At 38.4% G+C, this 27809-nt stretch overlaps 1 protein-coding gene across 2 annotated transcripts in view; it reads right to left on the bottom strand.

The window, feature by feature from the left end:
- LOC136863060 (UBX domain-containing protein 7) overlaps positions 1–27809 on the bottom strand; it is a 463333-nt gene that overhangs the window by 397155 nt on the left and 38369 nt on the right. For both annotated transcript variants that reach the window (XM_067139389.2, XM_067139390.2), the window contains exon 3: positions 3487–3590. In XM_067139389.2, the coding sequence (XP_066995490.1) occupies positions 3487–3590 (104 nt within the window). The remainder of the gene's footprint in view (positions 1–3486; positions 3591–27809) is intronic.

Below are 27809 nucleotides of genomic sequence, written 5' to 3'. Positions count from 1 at the left end.
AAATATAGTGGTACTACTCGTAAGTAAGGGCGACCCATGGTGTTCCCCGCGTGATGGTACTAATCAATAGTAGTTTCATGGTTCTAATACCAGCATCCCTTGGTCGCCCCTTTTAGTCGCCTCTTACGACAGGCAGGGGATACCGCGGGTGTATTCTACATGTGCGTCCCCCACCCGCAGGGGGTAGTGTGTTTGGTCCGCGAGAGGTATTTTATTTCCCTCAAGTCAGAAATGAAATAAACCAATAGTCTTTTTAATCCATATTATTGACAAACAGTAACAAACCAATATGGTTACAGACATCTTTTTGTCCTTTAGAGATTTTATTGGCTCAAAAAAAGTTATCTTAATAACGGTTAATAAGAATGCATCGAACCAAAGAATTCTTTGACAAGGGATGGTGTCCATTATGGAGAAGTCCCCCAGGGACTCCCAACTTGTGTGGTGACTAGGGGCACCAACTCAGTCTGGTACTGCTTCCAACTGTTTGTCCCAAGCTCCTGTCTAGCAACCTTCCTAACTGACCTCCCTTGATTAACATCAAACTTGTTTTCTTTCAACCCTAACAGTGTAAGGTTAGTGAGTCCTGGGGAGTCTTATTTTCCTGTTTTTCATGATCCTTCCTTTTCCTTAGCCAATACCTTAATTTCAAAGTGTGCCACACATAAGGGGAGTCATACACTAGTGATGCCATATTTAGTTACTACTTGACAAAAATAAGACATTTTCTACATTACTTCAAGTAGGACATTGAAAAAGAGTATGCTGATATAACATGCTAACCTACTGTTGAGTATAGAACAAATCAAAATTTAATGTAAATTAGCTGCACTATTAATTAATTCATTAATTAATTTTGATCAAATTATTCGCTATATGATATAACAAGAAACCTGATAACTCTCTAAATATGAACATAATTGTTGTTTTCTTTCTTTTGAACTCAAACTCATAGAATAATGTAGAGGTTGGACAAAGATGAAATCTCTTCATGCTTTCAAATTAATTTGGCAGATTTTTAAAATTATATTTCTATAATTTTTATGTTTTTGACCTATTTACATCATTATATTAATCCTAAATTTTGTCATAGTTCCATTATTTTAGTTAATCCTCTATAGAATTCATATTTGAACAACTGTGCAATGTTTCATTTAGATCAACCAAACGGTTCTTGTGATATGTTTCTTGGTTGAAAAAATTAAGTTTTCAGGAAATTGCATGTAAAGTTTTAACACACATTTTAATAATAATAATGTTATTTGTTTTACGTCCCACTAACTACTCTTTTACGGTTTTCGGAGACGCCAAGGTGCCAGAATTTAGTCCCGCAGGAGTTCTTTTACGTACCAGTAAATCTACCGACACGAGGCTGACGTATTTGAGCACCTTCAAATACCACCGGACTGAGCCAGGATCGAACCTGCCAAGTTGGGGTCAGAAGGCCAGCGCCTTAACCGTCTGAGCCACTCAGCCCGGCAACACACATTTTGACACATAGAAAACCTTAGAAGGCTCCAATGCCATATGTTATATTCTCTGTCTGGATGTTGTTGGATTTTTATTTCAGTCTGAATCTTTGCCTAGACCTTCTAGTCTCCAGAGTTGAGTTTCTTACATTTTTTTTTCATCTGAATCTCCCCTTCCCTGGTCGAGCTTGCACAAAACTTCCACATTATTATTTCCAACTTTGATTCACAATACCTTCAGTACTTGTAGGCTACTGCTAGCTCCTCATTAACACTGGCCACTGCACTGTAGATTGCTATTTGAACAATTGTATTACCATTACGATGTTTTGGGACATATGGACCAAACTTTACAGTTGAATGACTCATTTGCATTATTTCTCCATTTTAGACATTTTCCCAGTAACTCTGTTATACTAAGATCCTTAAAAACAGGTTTTATGTGTCCATTATAAGTTTGGGAATGGGATGTGGGTGCTCGTAAGTACTAACTGTCCACTCTGATTCCGCTCGTCGATAGCCACACCAAGGTTCTGAGCCCTTAGGACAAAAGGAGACCAAACCTCAAGCCCAAGTTTCCTTGCTGATGCACTGGATGTACTCGTTACCTCAGCAATAACATGGCCATTATCATTTCTCTCTTGATTGGACAAGCAATTTTCAGAAAATCTCCTCCTTTTCCTTCTTGCTACATTCCATTTTTTAGGCATTATGATCATAATTCACAATACAGTATAATAGAAACACTTGCAAAGTTTCAAAACAAACTGCTACTACACTGCCAAACAGTACACAACAGAAACCTTGGAAACAGAAGCTCAAAGCTAACACAACTCACTAAACCATTGATACAGGCATGGCCTACAAGTATACCACTCAAGCAGCTGGTGTTACAAGAAATTGACTAACAGAGAAACCACAACAAGTGTCCGCTACTGCACATTTGCATCCACTGCCACACTGCCACGCCCATCACAATGTGCAAGCTGTCACTAAAATGTAAATATCTCTAAAACTATGATGAATTTTCACATAAAACTGTATCTATGTTTAGAAAGTCACAACCTTTCATCTGAGATGTATTTTTCAAATCTACATTAATTACCATGGTCTACTGTATGACCCCATTTAAGAGAGACTAACAATCTGGTTGTTTTTGCCAGAAAACCAACACCATTACCACCAAAATCATACATGAGGAATTGTAAAAGTTCTGAAGGTATATCTAGAGGCTACAGACAAATTGAACTGGAAGAACAATCAACACTCTCTTTCATTTCAGGGTATTACAAGATGTGTTCACTGAATCCGGATATCATGTTACTCTGACTTTGATAACTGCATATGTTATTTCAGTATTATGCAATTAGCCCCAGGCATAAATGTTATAAAAATAAAGTGAAGAGAGTGATGAAAATTAAGAAGTACATTTAATGTAATAGTTAATAATGTCATTCAATGATTAATATGAGAGAAGAGAAGAGAAGAGAAGAGAAGAGAAGAGAAGAGAAGAGAAGAGAAGAGAAGAGAAGAGAAGAGAAGAGAAGAGAAGAGAAGAGAAGAGAAGAGAATAAATCAGCTACAGTATGTATTTAAAGTAGCAAAAGTTCAATGTATGAAAGATGAATTAACTCACTAACTCATAGCTGTTTGGAGCATACTACTTCATGTTAAAATGCCACTGCAATAAAAATCTTTCCCTGATCAATTTGTTGAACATAATTATATCAAACAGTAGTTTGGGCAATGTACTCATTTTTAAGGATCTTGAGCACATTTTCCTCTGCTTTACTCCACGTCCTTTGCTGCATGCTCTCTGTTGGGCATAGTATGATGCTATGTAGCATAACCCTTAAACAGGTAACATAATTGTCAACAAAATTTAACTGAAACAAATCCAGCTGTTTCTGAGCTTAGGTAAAGAAGACAGACAATTAGACTTTACAGTTTAGTATAGATTTTAAGTGACTCAAACAGATTTCACTGTAGATTAGCGAGTACATTGAACTGGTCTCACCTGGGCGAAAGTTCCTTTAAAAGTGATGTCCAAAGGAGGACGGAAAAGATCTTCCAAAGTCTTTAGGTGGGCAGACTTTTGACTAGTAAATGCCTCGTTGTTACCTGGAAGAAAGAAATTACTCAAGATATTATTCAATATATAACTGGATATTCCTAAAACCCATCCTCTAAATAACAGTGATTTCCAATTTCAAAGTCTTTAGGTGGGCAGACTTTTGACTAGTAAATGCCTCTTTATTGTCTGGAAGAATGAACTCAAGATATCATATAATTGGATATTCCTAAAACCCATGATTTAGATAAAAATTATTCCCAATTTCACAACACATCTCTATCATGCTCGAGACAAAATTTACAGACATGGTGGAGATAAGCCTATAAAATATATACAGTGGCCAACAGAAGTTTTTCACCTCAGAGATATTCTGACTAGTTTAACATAGTGTTCAAATGTTTTCAACTAGGTAAATAACAATAAGGGGTACATGAAATAACGTGTAGTATGTGTCGCATGTTTTAATATATACAACGGCAGCGTGATAAAATGTTCCCTTTTTTAAAATGGAACTACACCCATTTCTTTTGCATACATAGGCTAGTTGTTCATAGGCAGCTACAATCAGGGATGTAATTATATTATTTACATAGTGAAGATATTTAGCACTTGCAAAAAGGGGAAATGAAATGAGGAAGTTTTTAAACGTGGTACCAAAGTCCTGAACATTTTTTTTTACAATTAGCTTTACGTGATTGTAGCGGGAGATCTGAATTTGCCAGATGTCAATTGGGAAGGAAATGCAAACAATAGGAAGCATGACAAACAAATGGCAAATAAGTTAATATGGAAAGGACAGCTGATTCAGAAAGCGATGGAACCAACTAGAGGGAAAAATATCCTGGATGTCGTGCTGATAAAACCAGATGAGCTCTATAGGGAAACTGAAGTAATAGATGGTATTAGTGATCATGAAGCTGTTTTTGTCGTAGTTAAAAATAAATGTGATAGAAAGGAAGGTCTTAAAAGTAGGACTGTTAGGCAGTACCATATGGCTGATACAGCAGGGATGAGGCAGTTTCTAAAAAGTAACTATGATCGGTGGAAAACGGTAAATAAAAATGTAAACAGACTCTGGGATGGGTTTAAAGAAATTGTTGAGGAATGCGAAAACAGGTTTGTACCATTAAGGGTGGTAAGGAATGGTAAAGACCCACCTTATTATAATAGAGAAATAAAGAGACTAAGAAGGAGGTGCAGACTGGAAAGAAATAGAGTTAGAAATGGCTGTGGAAGTAAGGAGAAATTGAAGGAACTTACTAGAAAATTGAATCTAGCAAAGAAGGCAGCTAAGGATAACATGATGGCAAGCATAATTGGCAGTCATACGAATTTTAGTGAAAAATGGAAGGGTATATATAGGTATTTTAAGGCAGAAACAGGTTCCAAGAAGGACATTCCAGGAATAATTAATGAACAAGGGGAGTGTGTATGTGAGGATCTTCAAAAGGCAGAAGTATTCAGTCAGCAGTATGTAAAGATTGTTGGTTACAAGGATAATGTCGAGATAGAGGAGGAGACTAAGGCCAAAGAAGTAATAAAATTTACATATGATAACAATGACATTTACAATAAGATACAAAAGTTGAAAACTAGAAAAGCAGCTGGAATTGATCAGATTTCTGGGGATATACTAAAGGCAATGGGTTGGGATATAGTACCATATCCAAAGTACTTATTTGATTATTGTTTGGTCGGAGAAGCTATACCAGATGAATGGAGAGTTGCTATAGTAGCCCCTGTGTATAAAGGAAAGGGTGATAGACATAAAGCTGAAAATTACAGGCCAGTAAGTTTGACATGCATTGTATGTAAGCTTTGGGAAGGCATTCTTTCTGATTATATTAGACATGTTTGTGAAATTAATAACTGGTTCGATAGAAGGCAATTCGGTTTTAGGAAAGGTTATTCCACTGAAGCTCAACTTGTAGGATTCCAGCAAGATATAGCAGATATCTTGGATTCTGGAGGTCAAATGGTCTGTATCGCGATTGACCTGTCTAAAGCATTTGATAGGGTGGATCATGGGAGACTACTGGCAAAAATGGGTGCAATTGGACTAGACAAAAGAGTGACTGAATGGGTTGCTATATTTCTAGAAAATAGATCTCAGAGAATTAGAGTAGGTGAAGCTTTATCTGACCCTGTAATAATTAAGAGCGGAATTCCTCAGGGCAGTATTATCGGACCTTTATGTTTTCTTATATATATAAATGATATGAGTAAAGGAGTGGAATCGGAGGTAAGGCTTTTTGCGGATGATGTTATTCTCTATAGAGTGATAAATAAGTTACAAGATTGTCAGCAACTGCAACGTGACCTCGAAAATATGGTGAGATGGACAGCAGGCAATGGTACGCTGATAAACAGGGTTAAAAGTCAGGTTGTGAGTTTCACAAATAGGAAAAGTCCTCTCAGTTTTAATTACTGCGTTGATGGGGTGAAAGTTCCTTTTGGGGATCATTGTATCTAGGTGTTAATATAAGGAAAGATCTTCATTGGGGTAATCACATAAATGGGATTGTAAATAAAGGGTACAGATCGCTGCACATGGTTATGAGGGTGTTTAGGGGTTGTAGTAAGGATGTAAAGGAGAGTGCCTATAAGTCTCTGGTAAGACCCCAACTAGAGTATGGTTCCAGTGTATGGGACCCTCACCAGGATTACCTGATTCAAGAACTGGAAAAAATCCAAAGAAAAGCAGCTCGATTTGTTCCGGGTGATTTCCGACAAAAGAGTAGCGTTACAAAAATGTTGCAATGTTTGGGTTGGGAAGAATTGAGAGAAAGAAGAAGAGCTGCTCGACGAAGTGGTATGTTCCGAGCTGTCAGCGGAGAGGTGGCGTGGAATGACATTAGTAGACGAATAAGTTTGAATGGCGTTTATAAAAGTAGGAAAGATCACAATATGAAGATAAGGTTGGAATTCAAAAGGACAAACTGGGGCAAATATTCATTTATAGGAAGGGGAGTTAGGGATTAGAATAACTTACCAAGAGAGATGTTAATAAATTTCCAATTTCTTTGAAATCATTTAGGAAAAGGCTAGGAAAGCAACAGATAGGGAATCTGCCACCTGGGCGACTGCCCTAAATGCAGATCAGTATTGATTGATTGATTGATTGATACGTGCACCAACACAGCTAGGTCTTATGGTGATGACAGGATATGAAAGGGCTAGGAGTGGAATGGAAGCGACCGTGACCTTAATTCAATGCTTGGCATGAAAATGGGAAACCACAGAAAACCATCTTCAGGGCTGCCAGCAGTGGGGTTTGAACACACCATCTCCCAAATGCAAGGTGACAGCTACGTGACCCAAAACATGCAGCCACTTGTTCAGTGACATTCTGAATGTTGAAGACAATGGGGATTGTGATGCATCAGAGGTGGTTTACATGTTCACTCTCCCCAGTGACATCACTAGGTATGAATCATACACCTTTTCTTGACCTATGGATAATGACTCCTGACAGCACCACATTTGAAAACATGCTCACTTCAACACTCCTTTCCACCTGTACCCCACATGTCTAACTGGAAATAACTGCATCCTTGAATGCTGCCTATAATCAACTAAGTATGACCCAGTCCCACGATCTCCTCAAATCGCCCAGACCGGTCAGCAAATAAATACAAAAAACGTGGAAGCACATATCATCATAACAGCACAACAAGAAGGAAAAAACAATAAATAAGAACTTACCATAAACAGTGCAGGTGATAACAAAACCGTGGAACCTGGTTACTGTATTAGAACATGCTTAACTACTCCAAGAACAAACACAATACCATTTAACTAATAAAATAAATTTATTTAAAATATTCAATTAATTTTACAAGAACTGAACATCCCCAGAAGAAAATACATTTTTAAAGAAATAATACCAAAAGTACGTAGGAATCGGCTGATACCCGAGAAATATTTAAAGTAAAACTTACCACTACATTAGCAAACAGTACACAACTTCACATACCTCAGTCTTGTACATAAATAATTTCGAGATGTCTTCTTTAAATGGAGTTTACAATTTCCATAATTTCAAAAGTCATACTAATTTCTCAACTTCAAAATTAATTAAATTTAATCAGTTTGAAAACCTACAGCACAAGGAGTTCTCGCAAGGAAGGTCTTTCCATGATACCGGAAGGGCAAATTTAAAAATCAGGTAACACACCACAACATAGTAAAATAGGCAAGAATTAACATGAAGAAACAAACAGAAATAAACGAAAGAAATTAATATCAGGTGACACTGCCAAAACAATCAATCACCACAAAACAATAATCATCATCAATGAGATGGGGCGACGCCATAATTACTCGGTTTACGCAATCACAGAGCACGAGCACAGCAATCCACATTAATGAGAAACAAAAGAAGAAAAATGAGACGGTAACTCAAAGTTCAATTATAAGTAGGAAAAATAAATAAAGCCACAGAAAGAAACCTGAAAAAGATGCAGTCACTTAAGTCCCTGTGAGAACTTCCTCATTTAAGTCCCTGTGAGAACTTCCTCACTAAGTTACCTTGCCTCGTACAATTAAAGTATTACCAAATGAGATGAGGCAAAATCCAAATAACACAATAGTTACATAATTCAAATTACTGAAGCTAAACATCGAAACTATTAGCTTGATCCAAAACCTAAAGTTGAAACGATACCACTTTTCGTAGTTCCAAAAATTTCAGTAACTATTAAAACTCAAGCAAAAGTCAGTTCTTAAAGAAACTGAAGAACATGGTTTTGAAACCGTTCGTATGCCAAACGCAAATTCATCCATTTTAAACCAGAACAATCGCAGTTGAAGAAGCGAGATGCCCAAGGTGAAGATACTCCAATAATAATAATAATAATAATAATAATAATAATAATAATAATAATAATAATAATAATAATAATAATAATAATAATAATAATAATAATAATAATATCATGCAGAACTTACAATCTTGTTGTTTGGTCGAGGTATCCAATACATGTGCAGTACTTACGACCATGAGGTTTGTGAGTCACATGATTAAATCCCCAACTAAGAGAAAATTTGGAGGATGCATCAGTTACCAAAAGAGAACAAAACAAACAAAACACATCGGGTTATAAACCTGGACGGACAGTCGCAATTATCCGTTGTCCATTTTGTAGCTGGGTTTCACGGTGTACCGCTAGCATCAAGCGTAGCGAACCTCCATCTTACACAGTCAGGCGTCTTCTCCTCGACTCTCACCAGAACACACTTCATTCACCTGGGTACGTCAGGTAAGATGCGCGCGCATACCACGCCTCGCGTAAGAGATCTGATAGTAAGTTCATGACTGCTCCGAGAGAGCGCAGCGGCGAACAGACCCACAAACAGAATCCAAAAATTGCAGAGAATATAATCAAGCCCAAGCTAGTAGAAATTCTTTATAACTACTAATATAAGTAGTACATGTTTCTGGGAACGCTGATACAATAAATTTAGTCAATACCTTGTCAAAAGGTTCAGTTTCACGAATTTCAATGGTAGAGGTAGCAAGTCGAAAAGGATAATACGGGAGGCATTATTTACTTTAATTCCGTCACAAGTATACAACAGAAATTAGTACAGTTCTATTTAAGAAAAAGCAACTTGGCATGGCAACCTTGATGCTTTTTAAAGAACGGGGCACTACTTTCTTTCATTCTTTCATGTGCCCCTTTATATTTTTCACTTCGGTAAAAACTGCCTAACACTATCTTTAACTAATCACAAGATACTCACAGTGAAACTCTTAGGTGGACTACCCTTTATTTATACAACGCACAAAGGATTAAAAACTGTGCAGCTGGGCACCCAGTGAGACCAGCCCAGTGTGGCTGGGCAGGCTAGATTGAAATGCAGGCAGCTTACTAGAGTTGTGCAGCTGGGCACCCATTGTGACCAGCCCAGCGTGACCGGCCTGGCAGGATTGTAATGCAAGTAGCTTATGTGCCATGCGCATGTCACAGTCAACCGAGAGAGTGAAAACACTCAGCACAGCACAGGCGCAGCAACATGACAAACAAAGTCGCATGCAAGCCGGTTTTCTCGCTTATGATATAAAGTGGATTTAAAGAACAACAAATTATAAAATAGAATAGTCTTGAAACACTATGTGCTTAATTTATCACACTTCTTAAAACTTCGCATAGTATCGTAGTAGAAATACTTCAATAAAAACTACAGTGTCACTTTAATGTCCCTTTAAACCCACCTTATATCATAATTGAGCAAACCGGTTTGCATATGTTTTTACCAGTTTATGGCATTAAGACTCGCAAGTCTTTGACTTGAAAATATGAACTTAGAGACAGTATATTTTTAACACAGTTGTTAACACTAGAACCGCTGGAATATATTGTATACCTGGAACCGCCGATGCGGTCATTTTGACCGCTATTGAAATTATTATATTTTCATTCTCGATACGCATGGTTACTCATTATTATCATTTTACCTCTGTTTCTGTACATTTCTTTATGAGTTTCAATATTGAATTATCAATAAAAAGACGCCACCGACTCGTTACACTATCGTCAGAATCATGCAACTTTGAATATGGAGTTAAGTCTTGGATTTTCTTTCATGGGGTTATGGCGAGCAATCCAACCAAGTGTCATCTTCCCAGTCTGCTACAGTCTACTCCCCGATGCCATCAGTACCTAATGACGCATTATGTTGCCATGGGAGGATTTTACATTGGTTGTTGCGTCCCGTATTATACCATGCTACGGCTGTAATAGAATAATTGAAAACTCGTCAGTACTCAGCCTATGCAAGGCATCGTTATAATTTGAATACAGTAGAAATCAAGGAATTACACCAAACTTGTTATACTGATAGTTATAATAATACGAGGGGCGCACTCTATTGTTTTACACTTTATTTTTTGTACATCCGGGCATGGTTCACATTTCACTTTTGAAGGTGGTGACGTGTAACTAGTGCCTTGTTCCACAGTTTGGTAGCAGCACACGAACAGAGGCCAACGAATGCACTCGTCATAGCCATTTCATAACAATACTGTCAGCGTAGGAGCAGACCGCATAGAAAGCAACCCTCAGGGACAGCGCTATACGACTTGGTTCCTATGGAAAGAAGGTGTGACCACTGCAGAAATTCATGGGCGCTTGGTGGCAGTCTGTGGAGAAAATGCACCATCACGGAAAAGAATTTAAAACTAGGTGGACGGTTGGAAAACAGGGCGCACATCGGTGGACAAGGGAACCAGTTCTGGAAGGAATGTGACAGTGTCAGCACCAGCCAACATTTCCCGTTTCGAACAGGCCATCGAAGGGAACAAATGCATCACATTTACGGAAATGGAAGCAGCCACGGGAATTAGCCGAAGGTGTCATCCATGTGGGTGCCTAGAATCTTGTCTGCAGACGAAAAGCCGTGGTGAGTGGATGTGTGCAGAGAATTTTTGCAACGCCATGATCAAGATCCATTCGACTTCATGGCAAGGCTTGCAACTGGTGATGAGACATGGCTCCATTACCATGGGCCACAAACGAAACAACAATCGATGCAATGGAAGCTCAGAGGAAGTCCACTGCCAAAGAAGTAATGTTCGGGAACATGAAGAAACCTCTGCGTGGTCGCCGTTTTACGGATTTTGCAGAACTGGACACAGTTGTCAAGGCATGGGCACACAGTACTCCGAAAGAATGGTTTCAGGAAGGTCTGGAGAGACTGACACATCGATGGCAAAAGTGCATACAGTTACAAGAAGGTTATGTTGAGAAGTTAGACTTAAGTACTGATGTGTAATGTACTTCATTTGGGTAGAAAACAAATAAAGTGTAAAACAATACAGTAGGCCCTTCGTACTAATATCAACTTACCTTCAGCCTGAACAATACGGCTTTCAGTGCGATATGAATCACTGCTTTCGGAGTTATCACTAGACTGGTCGTAAGCTTCGTATGCATTTTCTCTTTTTAGGTCCTTTATATCTGGACCACATTTTACATCAGACATATCTGCAGGAATGCCATGCAATAGACTCAGCAACTGATGGTTTAGGGGACATATTTACTGTACTGTTACAAGCTGATGAACTGACAAAAGCTGAGGAATGATAACTACCGAAGACGCAGTGAAAATAATGCTCGTACAATATGTAATATATCCAAGTTCCACTGTTGTGGTTTTGTACATTACCATTGTTGATAGGATAATTATAAGTAGATGATTATATCTCAATGAGAGGTATGTGTTACAAAACATTTTATTATGATAATTAATACAGCGGTCAAAATGACCGCTCCGGCGGTAGTAGGTATAGCAGTTACTAACGCCCCATCTATTGATGCAAAAGAAATTATATCTATTATGGATTTTCCTGAGCACTAATCAGGAAAAGTCACTGCAGCTCAATATCCTACAATAAAAATTGTAGTCAAAATTGAGTTTGGAAAATGTATAGCGGTCATTTTGACCGCTCCGGCGGTTCTAGTGTTAATATGGTTATAAATTGTGATGAATTTGACGTTGATAAACTTATATGATTGTCAATTTTTCTACAAACTTATATCAGCTGATGATGCAGTGGGGCGTCGAAACTAGTACTGATTGAAAAAAATACGTTGTAATTACATCCACGGAACAATTTTTATGTACTGAATAACATGGACCCAAAATTATAATAAGAAGTTGTTAACATGCTACAGTTGTTAAATATTTGGTATTTGGAATCAACTTCAGAATTAAAGAAACGCCTATCTTTTTGGTTTTGCAAAATCCACAAGAACTGGAAAAGGGATTGAATCCTTTAATTGGGATATTTATGTCTCAAAACCTGAATATCTTACAGACTTGAAAATTGGAATCTCCTATAAAAATAAACACTTTTTTTTTTTTTTTTGAAAATCAACTTAGGTGGGAGGAAGTACTGATAAAGGGGTTGAATATTTTTTATGGGAATACTTCTATTTCAAACACTGAGGATGTTATAGACATGGAAATAGGTATTTGGAATCTCCTTTAAAAATAAAGAAACATATTTTTTTGTTTTTTGACTTGAGAAAGGATTGTTTCTCACATGTAGGCCTACAGTCGCATGTTCCAAAGTTACCTCTGCCAGTAGCCTGGTCATGTTAGTCACAAAAAGCAGTACCACAAACGTGATTTACAAAGAGATTCTGGGGTAAATGAAACAACTTTTTTTGGCGAGTTTTTATACATTTAGTGCAGTACCGAGGAATGATTAATATTCATCAAATTACAAAATCCATGCAAGCGAAGCCGCGGGTAACTGCTAGTTATATAATAAGTAAGAAAGTAAAACATTAAGCCTATTTATTACTTTAGACTACAAGAATCTAAAGAATCTACAGCTAAAAAAGAGAAATAATTATCTAATTTTCTAAAAAATACACATATTTCTGATTGTTAGACACAAGAATGCATGATCTCTGCCTCCTGTGTACTCCTCCAAGTAGATGGATGTTAAGGACTGCTTTAGTTGAGTACAGTTAGTGTTATTTGTGAAACGGTGAAGATGTTTGTTTGTTTTTGCTAGGGGGTTGAAATCTTTCTACTACGATAGTGATATCTGAAAAACTGAAGATATTTCAGAGGTGAAAATTGGTATTTGAGACTCCTTTAAAAATAAAGAAATACATACCGTATTTCTTTGTTTTCAGAAAATTATCTTGTAAGGCAGGGGGGGGGGGGGGGGATTGAAAAATTAGTTGAATTCTTTGCACGAGGATAATTATATCTCAAAAACTAAAGATGCTGCAGACGTGAAAATCGGTATTTGGAATCTCCTTTAAATATAAAGTAACACGCATTTTGGGGGGAACTCAGCTTGGGGGTGGGAGTGAAAAAAAGAGTTGATAGCTCGATTCTTCTCCGGTTGCCTTTCTAACCCTTCACATGTTAGGACATGGCCAAGATATTCTACAATGGACTGGGCAAAGTGTCACTTCTCCAGTTGGCAAGTCAGTCCATGAATCTTCAGTCGTTCCAGTACTTTCATCGGATGTACAAGGTTTTCTTGAAAATTCTTGCTAAGAATTAAAATGTCATCTAGATACGCTTGGCAGAAATCTCCAACATATCCTGATAATACCTTATCCATCAGTTGCATGAAGGTGGCAGGAGCATTCTTCAATCAAAAAAAGCATTACTGCATCCTCTCAGCGTCATGAAGGCGGTCAATGGTCTAGAACTTTCCTCGACCTCCACTTGCCAGTATCCAGAGTTGAGATTCAGCGTGCTGAAAACCCTAGACCCACTTACTTGTTTCAGCGAGTTTTTCAGGTCAGGCATGGGGCAGGTGTCACTAACGCTCGTTCAACCTGAGGAAGTCCACACAGTCGATACTCCCCATTCTTCTTCTTCTTCAGTAGGACGATAGGTGAAGCCCAATAGAGGGTTTGATGAAACCTTGCCCTTCTATCTCTTGAATCTTCTGGATGACGAAGTTGCAGTTATCCGGGTTGATTGGATATGGACGTTGCTTGACGGGCGAGGAAGCGCTGCATTCAATGGCGTGCGTTACCGTGGTAGTCTGTCCTATTTTACTGGTGATGACTTTCAGAAAATCCTTTAAGGTGCGTCTCAACTCCTCTTCTTCACTCGGTCGAAGATGCGTTAACTGGATATCTCCCAGGTCTACGACGACTTCCGTATCCTTACAAGTCTGGAGATTTCCATCGTGCCAGGCAACCTTCAGACGTCTGTCTTTTCCCAAAAAGTCTTCATGAGCTGCATAGTCTAGGATCACCTTGTATTCCACCAGAAAGTCATGACCTAATATGATGTCAGGTATCAGGTTCTGAATCATTGCAACATCAATTACAATAGGCATGTTCTTGCATTTAGTGGTTAGGTTAGTCTATCCTTGAATGGAATAGGTTACCCTGTCCGCTGCTTCCACTACCCTTCCTAGATGGTGAGACTTCATATGCGGTAGTCATCTGGAGACAGTCCCGTTGACAAATGAATGGCTTGCTTGGCTATCGAGTATGGCTGAAAAATTCTTATTGCCTATCCTTAAGATGATAGCTGGGCAGGGTTGGCCTATTCTACTCACAATCTGACCTATCCCTCTCCTACTAGACCAGTGTTGCTTGTCTGTCGTGTCTTGAGGCGCATTGCTGTTCCCGGGCCCAACCCCCCTCAATCCAGAATAGGCTGGACCTAGTTTTCCGGCGTCAAGGCTGGGCACTTGTCCTTCAGGTGTCCTGCTTTTCCACATTGGTAGTACTTCTTAACCGAGCAGGTCTCTTCCGTACCTTTGCTCTTGTGTTCCTCCTCCAGCTGGGCGATGATTTTGCATAGATCATCAAAGGATCTCGGTTGTGATACTTTCACTAGGGGTCGAATCCTATTGTGGAGTAGCTCTGTGATATCTGGTAAGATCTAGTTTTTGCTTCCATCTGGGTGCAAACGCTTGAAGAGTCGGTACTTCTGTAGGACAAAGGTACTAGCTCTCATGCCAGTGGGTTGTGCCTCAGTCAGTAGCTTCCTTTCCACGGAGCTCTTCACCCCTTCAAAATTAAACCTAGTGAGGAATTCCCTCTTGAAGTCCGTCCAGTTTAAATTAAAACCCTTTAAGTTATTCCACCAAGTAGCGGCCTGCCTGGTTAATCACGGTGTGACGAGTTGCACGAAGATGTCCTCTGATTGTTTAGTCTTTCCTAACAGACTGACCGATCCCTCGATGAAGCTAGTCGGGTTCTATTCCAGTCGCCCGTGGAATTCCGGAAGGCTCTCTATAATCACCTTCGGATCTAGGTGTCCTGTATTGGCGGTTAGGTTTGAAGGGGTTAGAGGTGTGGCGATATGTCCTGTTTGAGTTAATCTATCTTCTACCCCGTGAAGGATGCCTTCTCTTATATTCTGCACATCTCCCTTGATGGTCAAAATTCACTTTTCTAACCTTCCTTCAACAGCAGAAATACGGTTCCCAAAATTTCCCTGGCAGAAGACATACGGTTTTCCGTCTGCTCCTTTATGCCACAAACCTGGATTTCCACCTCCTCCTTGAAGTTCGAGATGTCCCCGTCCAGCTGGTTTACTCTACTATCGATCTGTTCAACCTATCCCACTCTTGACCTGATGTCTGATATCTGCTGCACTAATCGATTAGTGACGTAGCTAATTTGAGATTACATTTTTTTCATTTTCGGTTGAAATTTTCGATTCTAGGCCCTGTTCAACTTTGTAAACCTATGTGTACACTTGTGATATATGTCCGGTTAAAACTGAGTTAGCTTGAGAAATTTAGTCTGAAATGTTGTCATTTACTTTCGAAAGGCTGTCTGTTAAGGTAGAATTGAGTGCCTATATCAGGTTTATTAACTTAGAAAAAATTCTGGTCACATTTACCTCATCTTCCAATGTTTCGTCTTGATCTTCCTCAACTTAGACAAAAAAAATTCAGGATCTTCTCCTTTCTTGGCAAGATCTTCCCATAACCGTGTCTGCAGCGATTTCTTCTTCCCGTTCGTCGTTAGATTTCTCTCTGTGAGTTCGCCTTTGAGCTGTTTCACCAACATATTTTCTAGTATCACTTACATTTTGATCTATTCCGCACTACCCTCCTATTCACTCGTAAATTCTTACGTCCTGTCACAGTCACCAATGATGTATCCACAAAGACGCACACAAAATGCTGTCAACTTGCCTACACGGATTTATTCACAATTTTTGCAAATGAAATACACATAACCTAAATCACTGCTGTTACAAGAAAACACTTCACTCCAAAAACATCAACAAACCACCATTTCTAACAACTGCCTATCACCAAGTATCTTACATGGAGACTGCAACCACTGCATGTCAACTACCAACTTTACTAAACCAATTCATACACTTCAAACACTCGTTAGCACGACACACGTCTGATCAGAGCAACTCCTGTTAAACCATGACTCTTACTAAACAACTCTTCTCTACCATCAAGACCACCTCCCTATATAGGTGCCTGGCCAGGCTTCTAGAAAGATATGTTACAAATACCTTCTCATAAATTCTAGAGTGCTTAAAGCCCAGATATAATGCGAAGAATATTCTCCATAATTCCCGTGTGACCTAGTGCTATTCTGGATGTTACAGTGTGTTACACAATATTGTAGTGGATTACAAATCATATATATAGGTAATAATAAATTATATACTATTAATTACAGGTTCTTACATTAACTAAACTTATATATTGTGCCCTTCAAAGTGGTAATATTTTATTAAGAGAGAACATTTTATTACAACAGTGAGTTGGGACATTATTTCGACAGCCAGGAAGGACAATTTCAACACTTCCGAGCCAGCAAGAACAAGTTATTTGGAGACTGGATTTCCCGGTTTAGCAGCAAGCAAGGGCGAGTCGGGAATTCTGTTAGTTAGATGTCCTTCAGTCAGCTGTGTGTGCCACGTGACAGGGTGAATAGTACGTGAGCTGGTCGATCGATAAAGTCAAGGACGATTGACGTAGGACAGTGTCAGCCAATAAAACGACAATCTTCACCTGAATGTAATGGATCGACCAATCAAGATTAATTAAGGGACAGACCTCCGTCTCAAGACGATGAAATAATGGTATTTCCAAAGGAAAATTTTACTCTGGATTCTGCTTCTGAACTCTGCGTCTGATAGTTATTCTGACTGCAACTACTGTCGAGTTTAGATGTCTTTTACTTCGCTGGGGAACTTTACCTCACAGAAGGCATTGAAATTTGAACATACAGCAAATCAGACGTTCCCTAAATTATATCTACGAATAATTTGAGATTTGCAAAAGATAAGTGTTTTTACCCATCTCAACAAGCATCGGGCGTGTGTCCTGGACTTTTTCTAAGACCTGTTTGTCAGTTTCAGCTTTTTCACAAGGAAAATCAGGAGAGGAAGACTACTGGTTCGAGTACATTTCAAGATGCCTGTTCTTCCGCAAACTGAATTCTGCTGCTGTTTCCTGTACGCCCTCATGTCCTCAATGAGCTTCTAATTATGCGAGGCACCTCAGACATGGATGGGACACGGTTCGATGGTGGGTGAGGTGATCATACTCTAGGTCATCAGCCAGAATCCAGCAGTCCACAGTCACATGAGTACCATTTAAATTTTTTTCCTTCTATCTATGTATAATTTGTGTAAACACAGTTTTTTCTTATTCATTTAGAGTAACTTCTATTAATATTGTTATAGTTAGATTTTTCATTCCTTCTTTCCTTGGTGAAAGGTAGTTTGTGTTACTGAATGGATGTGTAGTGGACTCTATTAGCTAGTCATTTGAGTGAGTGCCTTCGAGAGGAATTTCGATTGTCCCAAGTTCAGTGTGGCAGGTGAACTAAAATTAATTTGACCTCTACGTTAACCTTGGATGAGTTTAAAATGATTTTATAATTTAATTAAAACCAGATGGGACAGTATTTCAGTACTTTTCATTATGTTAAATTTCATTCTATGATTATACGACGTTTCAATGGATTTGACATACGCTAGAGTCATCTGAAACGTTATCGTACAGTAGCCTTTGCGAGTGTGATCATGCGCGGTCAGAAGTAATAATAATAATAAAAAAATTAAGTCAACTTAATTACGGGCTAAAAACATGATTAAGGTCACGAGTATAATATTATTTATTCTTGAATGAGATTAATGTGTGCTCATTTTGTGTAAATGTAGGCCTGGAACATGGCAGTATCCTGACGGATCATTTGTATATTTTACTGTGCTACGATATTAATTTGGACTTTTAGATGGAAACTATAATTTGTGCATCCATTATAGAGTCATTTTGGGAAGAAAATATGTTATTCAACATAATTTCTTCAGTTTGAGCACAGATTAATTGAGAGCCACAAGTATTAGGAGAATAAAATTAATACCACAACTCATGAACCGTAAGCGCGTATTTTCGATTTTTGACCTGTGTTATAGGCATTTTTAATCGATAATTTCCTGATGATTTCTATTCATAATATTCCCTTGGACATCGTTGTATGATTAATTTCTACACTGAAGTGATAATCTTGACTATCACATCCCAAGTCGACGCAAGGAACTTTACATGATATCGTCATCTTAAGAATATTTTCCCTGACTTAGATTAAACTCAAAAATAATAATCAAGGGTTAGTATTCGTGTAAAATGTTTTATAATGTTACCGTGTGCCTTTGTGTGAATGTGTTGTGTGTAATTTACCCATATTTTGTGTACTGTGATTTTTCTTGTCAATAATTGTGGTGATATTCTCCGCTGTGCAAGTAAATTTGGGTCGATTTTATGTCATTTTCGTGTGCTCATAATTTGATTGGATATGAATCTTTAGTAGATTTTATTGAATTTTAAGATAGAATAGTGTCTTATCTACTAAAGAAAAATGAATAAGTAAAGGCCATGTCAGTGGATCGAATTCACAAACTCGAATTTATAGATATTACATAACCATTAATTATACGTAAATGAGTAACATGTGGGTTGACATGACGTCAGATTTAAACTGGTTATGAGAAGATTATTCACTAAATAATTAAAAACATAATTTGATTGGTAAATTTAAAGTCTAAGAAAAACAAATTGATAATAATTTCATGAAGGAAAAATTTTATTTTATTTTTAATAAGAGGGAGAAAGTGATCACTTTTTCATTAATATTACAAGAGATCCAGAGGAAATATTTAAATTTTCGAAATAAATTAATTATTATTTGAGAAAGTGTTCTCGGAAATCATTTTGATTTTGTTACTTTAAATGTAGACTGATATTTATTATTATAATTGCAGATTCGAACAACTGCCGTCCTTCAAAACGATGAAGATTTCTTACCAGTAGTAGCCTGAAGAGAAGACAATAATACAGAATTTCCTAGATTTTGTAATTTAAATGTTATTTTGGAGAGTGTTAGTTATAATAAATGTGAAAAACATATTTTAGTGTTCCTTTCATTTGCTGCTAGTCCTTAAGCTATCCCTGCCCTTAAGATTTTCTGCACAGCCAGTAAGCGAATGGTCTACATCTGAGACTCTCGCTCACCGGCCGAGCTGAGCCCGGCATGACGGGGCAATATATGTACAGCACATATTTCATTACATAACCTCACAAGTAATTCAATCGTATCATCCGTACATATGACGTAAATAACAATAATACTAAATGGATGTAAACACTTCATAGCCATACATTACAAGTAATAATAATAATAATAATAATAATAATAATAATAAAAATAATAATAATAATAATAATAATAATAATAATAATAATAATAATAATAATAATTCGAGCTTGATACTTGTATTATTTACTCATGGGTGAGAGAATATTGTTTACAAGTTATATCAGTTTATCACACTTTTATCAAGCTAACCACCTAGTATATACATGCTTCAGAATTTTCTTTGCCTCTTTATTATGCAAGTTCTGAAATTTCTGAAGGCATTCTTTTCTTTTGACACTCTTCTCTAAGAAATAAAATGCATGTCAACAAGGATCTCATCCACTTTGAGCGGTAATCTTCCAGCACCTTTTCCAGCTGCTAGATTAATCAGGTGATGGCAATACCTGGTTGAACTTCCTTCAGAACTGCTGAAACTCCATTTTTGTGTCCTATCATAACAGGAGCATTGTCGGAGCAGAAAGCCACACATTTTTCAATTGGTATGTTTTGAGAATTCAGCTGTGATCACATCAGGTTACCTATATTTCGCGCCGCTGGGTCCCCTGTGATAACAGAGTGTTTACTACTTTTTCCTGCAGAATATCATAGAATGTAATAACAATGGGATACAACTTAGCATTCGTATCATTGCTTCCATCCACTGCCAAAGAAAGTGGTCCGTTCTGCAGGCCTTTAACAACTTCAGATGATGTATTTTATGTCATTACTTTTACAATGCATGTCGTTTTCATGCGACCACAGCATGATCAGCCGCACCGAAGGGCACATTGTGTTCCACCAAAAAGGGTGTAAACAGACACTCGGTCTTAATTATGTCTCTGTAAAAGTTTCCAGACTTGGCAAAAAAGGTGTTGATTTTCTTGTTATCTTCCTTCGATTTAACATAACTTATGTGTTTACCACACTTCACATGATTACTTAAATAGTTTCTTCGACCCTGTGCAATATTAATATTGCAACCATATACCGTGCAAAAGGCAAAGTTTGCTCCCGTTCTTGATTTTAGTATGCATAGAAAATCAACAGAATAAGATTCCTTAAATGTCTGGAAGTATTGTTTCTTGTTGGATTTATTCATGAATCACACAATTGGAATATAGCATACGAAAATGTCCGAAAACAAATGTCTCGATATCTACTGAAACATCGAAAGATATCACATGAAAGATATTTGCTACCCTTCACAGAACATCATATAAAATTATAACATAAACACCCAAGGCAGTCAAACACTTCATTAAAACATGTCAAAGCACACAAATTCTTAAACCATTAAGTGAACATGACGCCAACCTCGTGAACAAAGATTATGCACATGATAAAAAGCACACACACGTGGAACGAATGTAATTAGTCCAAGGAATACAGGAAACTGCGAAGCACAAAGATATAACACAAAAACTCAAACACTTCATTAAAATATTTCATAACCTTAAAAGGCCAAACGATTCAAGGAACGCCAACTTTGGGAACAAAAACAACACTCGCGTGGTCAAAGAATATGGGTTCAATCACAACAAGCGAACAGAGTGGAACAAAGAATTTGCAGAGCAGAGCCCGCTGATACCCAAGATTCACATAGAAGAACTCTTATCCCGGCTTTAAATTCAATTCCAATGATGACACAAACATCACACAGTTAAAAGTACCAATCATATCAAAGAATGAGTTATCGACTAAAATGGACTTGCCTTTGACCCACGCAAACAATTGATTGTACGGAACTGGGCTGATTATTGAATGTTAACCTTTTAAATTTTTGTCCACGAAGTCGTAAAATGCTGCAATTTCCGTAAATTTTACGGATAAACTGTAAAATTTGGCAGGTATGAAACTAAACCATTATTGGGTTTCATTACTTGTATCAGTATTAACATTCAACTTTCGTAGTAGAAAAAAGCAAAAATCATTATTTAAGTTTCATTATTTCTATCAACTGTAACATGCAACATTTGTAGTTTCAATCTTGCCGCCTGATTTTTAAATTCAGGTTGCCAGGTATGCCACTGTCAACATGTCTCTCAGTTTACTACGGGAGAATACAGAATTTGATAATAGATGTTGATTCCCATAGGGAATCTGAAATATTTGTCCTGAATGAGCAAATTTATAATACCAATATAAATGGTCCGTTATTGGACATTATAAATTTTCCAGCTAGCTCATTCTTGGTTGCCAGCGTTTCGCCCTCGTGTGCTAGGGTGGGCTCATCAGTTGGTACCTAGCACACCTACCAATACGCTGGCTAGTGCATACCATGGAGGCCACTGCGTAGGCTAACTGGAGCCACCGGCAGTGCCAATGCACTAAGAGACTTTGTCTCATCACTAAAAATTGATGCCTGCTTGGCCATCAGATGATAATAGATGTTGATTCCCATAGGGAATCTGAAATATTTGTCCTGAATGAGCAAATTTATAATACCAATATAAATGGTCCGTTATTGGACATTATAAATTTTCCAGCTAGCTCATTTTTGGTTGCCAGCGTTTCGCCCTCGTGTGCTAGGGTGGGCTCATCAGTTGGTACCTAGCACACCTACCAATACGCTGGCTAGTGCATACCATGGAGGCCACTGCGTAGGCTAACTGGAGCCACCGGCAGTGCCAATGCACTAAGAGACTTTGTCTCATCACTAAAAATTGATGCCTGCTTGGCCATCAGATGATAATAGATGTTGATTCCCATAGGGAATCTGAAATATTTGTCCTGAATGAGCAAATTTATAATACCAATATAAATGGTCCGTTATTGGACATTATAAATTTTCCAGCTAGCTCATTCTTGGTTGCCAGCGTTTCGCCCTCGTGTGCTAGGGTGGGCTCATCAGTTGGTACCTAGCACACCTACCAATACGCTGGCTAGTGCATACCATGGAGGCCACTGCGTAGGCTAACTGGAGCCACCGGCAGTGCCAATGCACTAAGAGACTTTGTCTCATCACTAAAAATTGATGCCTGCTTGGCCATCAGATGATAATAGATGTTGATTCCCATAGGGAATCTGAAATATTTGTCCTGAATGAGCAAATTTATAATGTCCAATAACGGACCATTTATATTTGTATTATAAATTTGCTCATTCAGGACAAATATTTCAGATTCCCTATGGGAATCAACATCTATTATCATCTGATGGCCAAGCAGGCATCAATTTTTAGTGATGAGACAAAGTCTCTTAGTGCATTGGCACTGCCGGTGGCTCCAGTTAGCCTACGCAGTGGCCTCCATGGTATGCACTAGCCAGCGTATTGGTAGGTGTGCTAGGTACCAACTGATGAGCCCACCCTAGCACACGAGGGCGAAACGCTGGCAACCAAGAATGAGCTAGCTGGAAAATTTATAATGTCCAATAACGGACCATTTATATTGGTATTATAAATTTGCTCATTCAGGACAAATATTTCAGATTCCCTATGGGAATCAACATCTATTATCATCTGATGGCCAAGCAGGCATCAATTTTTAGTGATGAGACAAAGTCTCTTAGTGCATTGGCACTGCCGGTGGCTCCAGTTAGCCTACGCAGTGGCCTCCATGGTATGCACTAGCCAGCGTATTGGTAGGTGTGCTAGGTACCAACTGATGAGCCCACCCTAGCACACGAGGGCGAAACGCTGGCAACCAAGAATGAGCTAGCTGGAAAATTTATAATGTCCAATAACGGACCATTTATATTGGTATTATAAATTTGCTCATTCAGGACAAATATTTCAGATTCCCTATGGGAATCAACATCTATTATCATCTGATGGCCAAGCAGGCATCAATTTTTAGTGATGAGACAAAGTCTCTTAGTGCATTGGCACTGCCGGTGGCTCCAGTTAGCCTACGCAGTGGCCTCCATGGTATGCACTAGCCAGCGTATTGGTAGGTGTGCTAGGTACCAACTGATGAGCCCACCCTAGCACACGAGGGCGAAACGCTGGCAACCAAGAATGAGCTAGCTGGAAAATTTATAATGTCCAATAACGGACCATTTATATTGGTATTATAAATTTGCTCATTCAGGACAAATATTTCAGATTCCCTATGGGAATCAACATCTATTATCATCTGATGGCCAAGCAGGCATCAATTTTTAGTGATGAGACAAAGTCTCTTAGTGCATTGGCACTGCCGGTGGCTCCAGTTAGCCTACGCAGTGGCCTCCATGGTATGCACTAGCCAGCGTATTGGTAGGTGTGCTAGGTACCAACTGATGAGCCCACCCTAGCACACGAGGGCGAAACGCTGGCAACCAAGAATGAGCTAGCTGGAAAATTTATAATGTCCAATAACGGACCATTTATATTGGTAGAATACAGAATTGTCCAGTATCGCCTACAGTGTATTTGGTTATACTCACCCACGTATGAGAGGATTACTTTGTCATCTATAATCCGACAACAATTCGATTGAATCAAGTCAAAACGCGAGGATGCGAGTTTCAACATACGCACCATCACTGAATGATGCGGATGTTCTCTCAATTTCCTTGATTTTAATTTCGTCTTCATTAGTAAGTGATATCACGATTTAGCCAGTATCCACAACTGGGCTACACAAAAATGCACCACATCAGTCAACTTCACACGATTATGATCCTAATCCATATGTAGGCTATCACGCGAAAGATATTTGCTACGCTTCACTGTATCACTCAACACAGAATAAATTTCTGACTTCTGAATGGAATGCAAAATACAAGCACGAACAGGCTTTCTGGATTATTCAGCATTATCACTGAAAACTGGAGAGCAAAATTAAACTTTCCTTAGGCTAACGACTTGCTTCCTGATGGTGTAACTTAGCCTGTACAGTTGAAGAATTCAAGGCCATTTGTAGTTTTCACGCAACTTTCTCTCACCAGCCTCCCTGTTGCGAGGGGCTAATCTGTGTTGGAAATCATGTTCCTTTCAGAAGGGATGACAAAGAACATTTTTAGGGCTAAGACAAATGTTATCGTAATAAGTGGTAACAGTAAAAATTTGTGACGCTATAAGTGAAGTATTTTGATATAGATTTAATATGACGTGAACCAGGCCTTCGAATTTACGATGTGCTAAATGAAAAAGTCTTAATGAGGAAATTCACTAATAAGGTTTCACTGTATTTTCTCACGTCTGATTAAATTTCGGAAAGGCTATTCCCATGTAATTTTTATTTGTTAAGAATGAAGCCATATTTTCCATTGTCAACTTAGTTAAATGTAACAAAAACTTTCCAGTCTGTCAAACACACAGCAATTACAATATAAATTATAACACTATAAACATACCTGTAAAAATACACACTGTTATACACAGAATGACATGTATCGTTCTGCAAGAACATCCTCAGATTCTATCAAATCACTTAAAACATGCTTATATATGTACAGTATTGTTTACGTTGCATAAACTTGTCAATGATAGGGAGTTTAGTGATAACATGAACCAATACTGACAAAAAATAAATTTACAAATATTGATATAATGAAAAACTTACGTACTTATCTAGACTGCCGATGCTAGGTCCATTGTCACCAAAACACTATTTCAGGACTGAAATTTCATGTTATCACTGAACTTTACAAGCTAAATTACACTATCAGGAAGCAAGTCATTAGCCTCAGGAAAGTTTAATTTTGCTCTCCAGTTTCCATTGATATTGCTGAATAATCCAGAAAGCCTGTTCATGCTTGTATTTCGCATTTGATTAAGGACTGAAATAGTGTTTGGTGACAACGGACTTAGCATTGCCAATCTAGATAAGTATGTAACTTTTCCATTATATCAATACTTGTAAATTTATTTTCTGTCATTACTGGTTCATGTTGTAACTAAACTCTCTATCATTGACAAGTTTACACAACGTAAACAATACTGTACATATATAAGCATGTTTTAAGTGATTTGATAGAATCTGGGGATGTTCTTGTAGAACGAAACATGTCATTCTTTGTACAATACTGTGTAATTTTACAGGTATGTTTATAGTGTTATAATTTATTGTAATTGCTGTGTGTTTGACAGACTGAAAAGTTTTTGTTACATGTAAATTTATAGCAAAAAGTCTATAGTTCCTCTACTTGCGCTTCAAATATGTAGGTTAAGTTAGGTTAGATAATGCTGTTTGAATAAGAAAACTAAAACGTTTACCACAGAAGCCACTGGGAGTGATACTACTCCACTTTATCAGAATGAAATTGAACATATGGGTTCACGTTGTCTCAGAATTAGGAAAATAACGAGTAAGCCGTAGTATGTAAATCTGCAAAAACACAAGTTTTGAACAAACTGATTAGTGTGGTATTGAATAGGTGGACCCATTTTACCTATCAATTGAAACTACTGTCAATACGGATCATAATGAAATTTTTATCGAATGACATTTTTTACTATCCATCAACATTTTTTACAGTATTGTAAATCAACACTGTTCATAAACCCTCTGTCCTAAACCGATATCATTATGGGTTTACTTTCACACTTACAAAAAAAATAAGAGAGCAGGCATGGAACATTGGAAATTATTGATGCAAATAACTAAGAACAGGAATAATAATAATAATAATAATAATAATAATAATAATAATAATAATAATAATAATGTCCCGGGCATGACGTTGAACTGCGCCCACAAACCGAGTGACCACCGGTATAAGTGGTCCTCCTCTACCAAGTGCCAATGGCCTCTTCGGAGGGCGGATGAGCGGGTAGAGGTTCAGGGCCCTCTCTTACCCTTGGGGTGGGAAACTGCCCCTAAAGGCGGAAGAGTCACTAGATGGCCAACGGCATAGGATAATAATAAATCCCGTAGCGTCTATTCACCTATTTGGTGCGACAACTGGTGAGCGTCTGTACTCCGAGTCAGAGCGCCTGCCTCAGAAAACCTTCAGGAACTCACCCACCTGATTGTACTCCGATCCCCCGGGATCAACCCAGTCGCTTGAGAACAAGCGCACCATGAATCGTGCAAGTAAGAACAACATTACTCCAGGTGGTAACCAATCCACCCGCCAACTGAAAACGAAGGCAGCAACCAGCCACTCGGATTCTGGAGGAGCCGGGCTGACACGAAAGAGAGAGTCGGAGCTCTCTGGCAAACTTCCCACTAAAACGCCCTTCTACATCGGCATGCCAAACATAAACACACTCCTGCAAGTAGGCAAACTTCTCAGATTAACATCAGAATTAGATCGGCAAAAATTCCAGCTACTCGCCGTACAAGAGACAAGACTCACTGAGTCTGAGACATCAGAATATGGTAACTACCGCATTTTCAAGAGCAAAACTACACAAACAGTAGGAAAAGCCACACCAATGTTAGGCATGTCTTTTTTCGTACACAAAAAGATCGTGAACTCCGGAGAAGAGATCACACCCATAAACAACAGACTAATGCCCTTACGAGTTCGCTGTGCAAATCGCCACTACACTTTTGTAAATGCCCACGCACCCACCAACGACTGCAAAGATCAGAAACCAACAGAAAACTTCTGGAACAAACTTGAAACAACACTCATCAAAATACCTGAAAAAGACACAATCATTCTCCTCGGCGATTGGTAAAAAAAAGTGCTACAGAAAAACCGCAGGAAGATTCTCAGCACACAAAGAGACCAACAAAAAAGGCAAACGCCTCATTGAGCTCTGTCAACAACACCTCCAGCATCCCTGGATTCACACAGAAGTTCGGATATGATAAACACCCGTCGAATTTCGATTCTTTGATTTTGTCATGTTCAACAGAAACTGATCGAGCACGATATCTTGCTATCCAGGAAAAGCAGGCTGGCTCATGGGTTAAGGCTTTTCCATCACCCAATGTGGGCACACTTATAGATAACATGTCGTTTACAACAGCAACCAGCTTACATCTTGGTTGCAAAACATGCCAGTCACATAAGTGCATATGTGGAGTGGAAGTCATCGTTTATGGCCGCCATGCTTTAAGTTGCCCTAAGAGTGCTGGTCGATTTTCAAGACACTGTTCAATTAATGACATTATCAAAAGAGCTTTTACATCTATCGATGTCCCTTCTGTCCTAGAACCGAGTGGAATTAGTCGCACAGACGGAGAAAGTCCTGATGGTCTGGTCCCATTTGCCTCACACTGGCAAGGCTGCTGGTTCTGCTGCAGAATTGGCTGTGTGCAATAA

This window comes from Anabrus simplex, chromosome 2 (genome assembly GCF_040414725.1).
Source record: "Anabrus simplex isolate iqAnaSimp1 chromosome 2, ASM4041472v1, whole genome shotgun sequence".
Classification (NCBI taxonomy): domain Eukaryota; kingdom Metazoa; phylum Arthropoda; class Insecta; order Orthoptera; family Tettigoniidae; genus Anabrus; species Anabrus simplex.
This window is presented reverse-complemented; position numbering and strand designations above follow the sequence as displayed.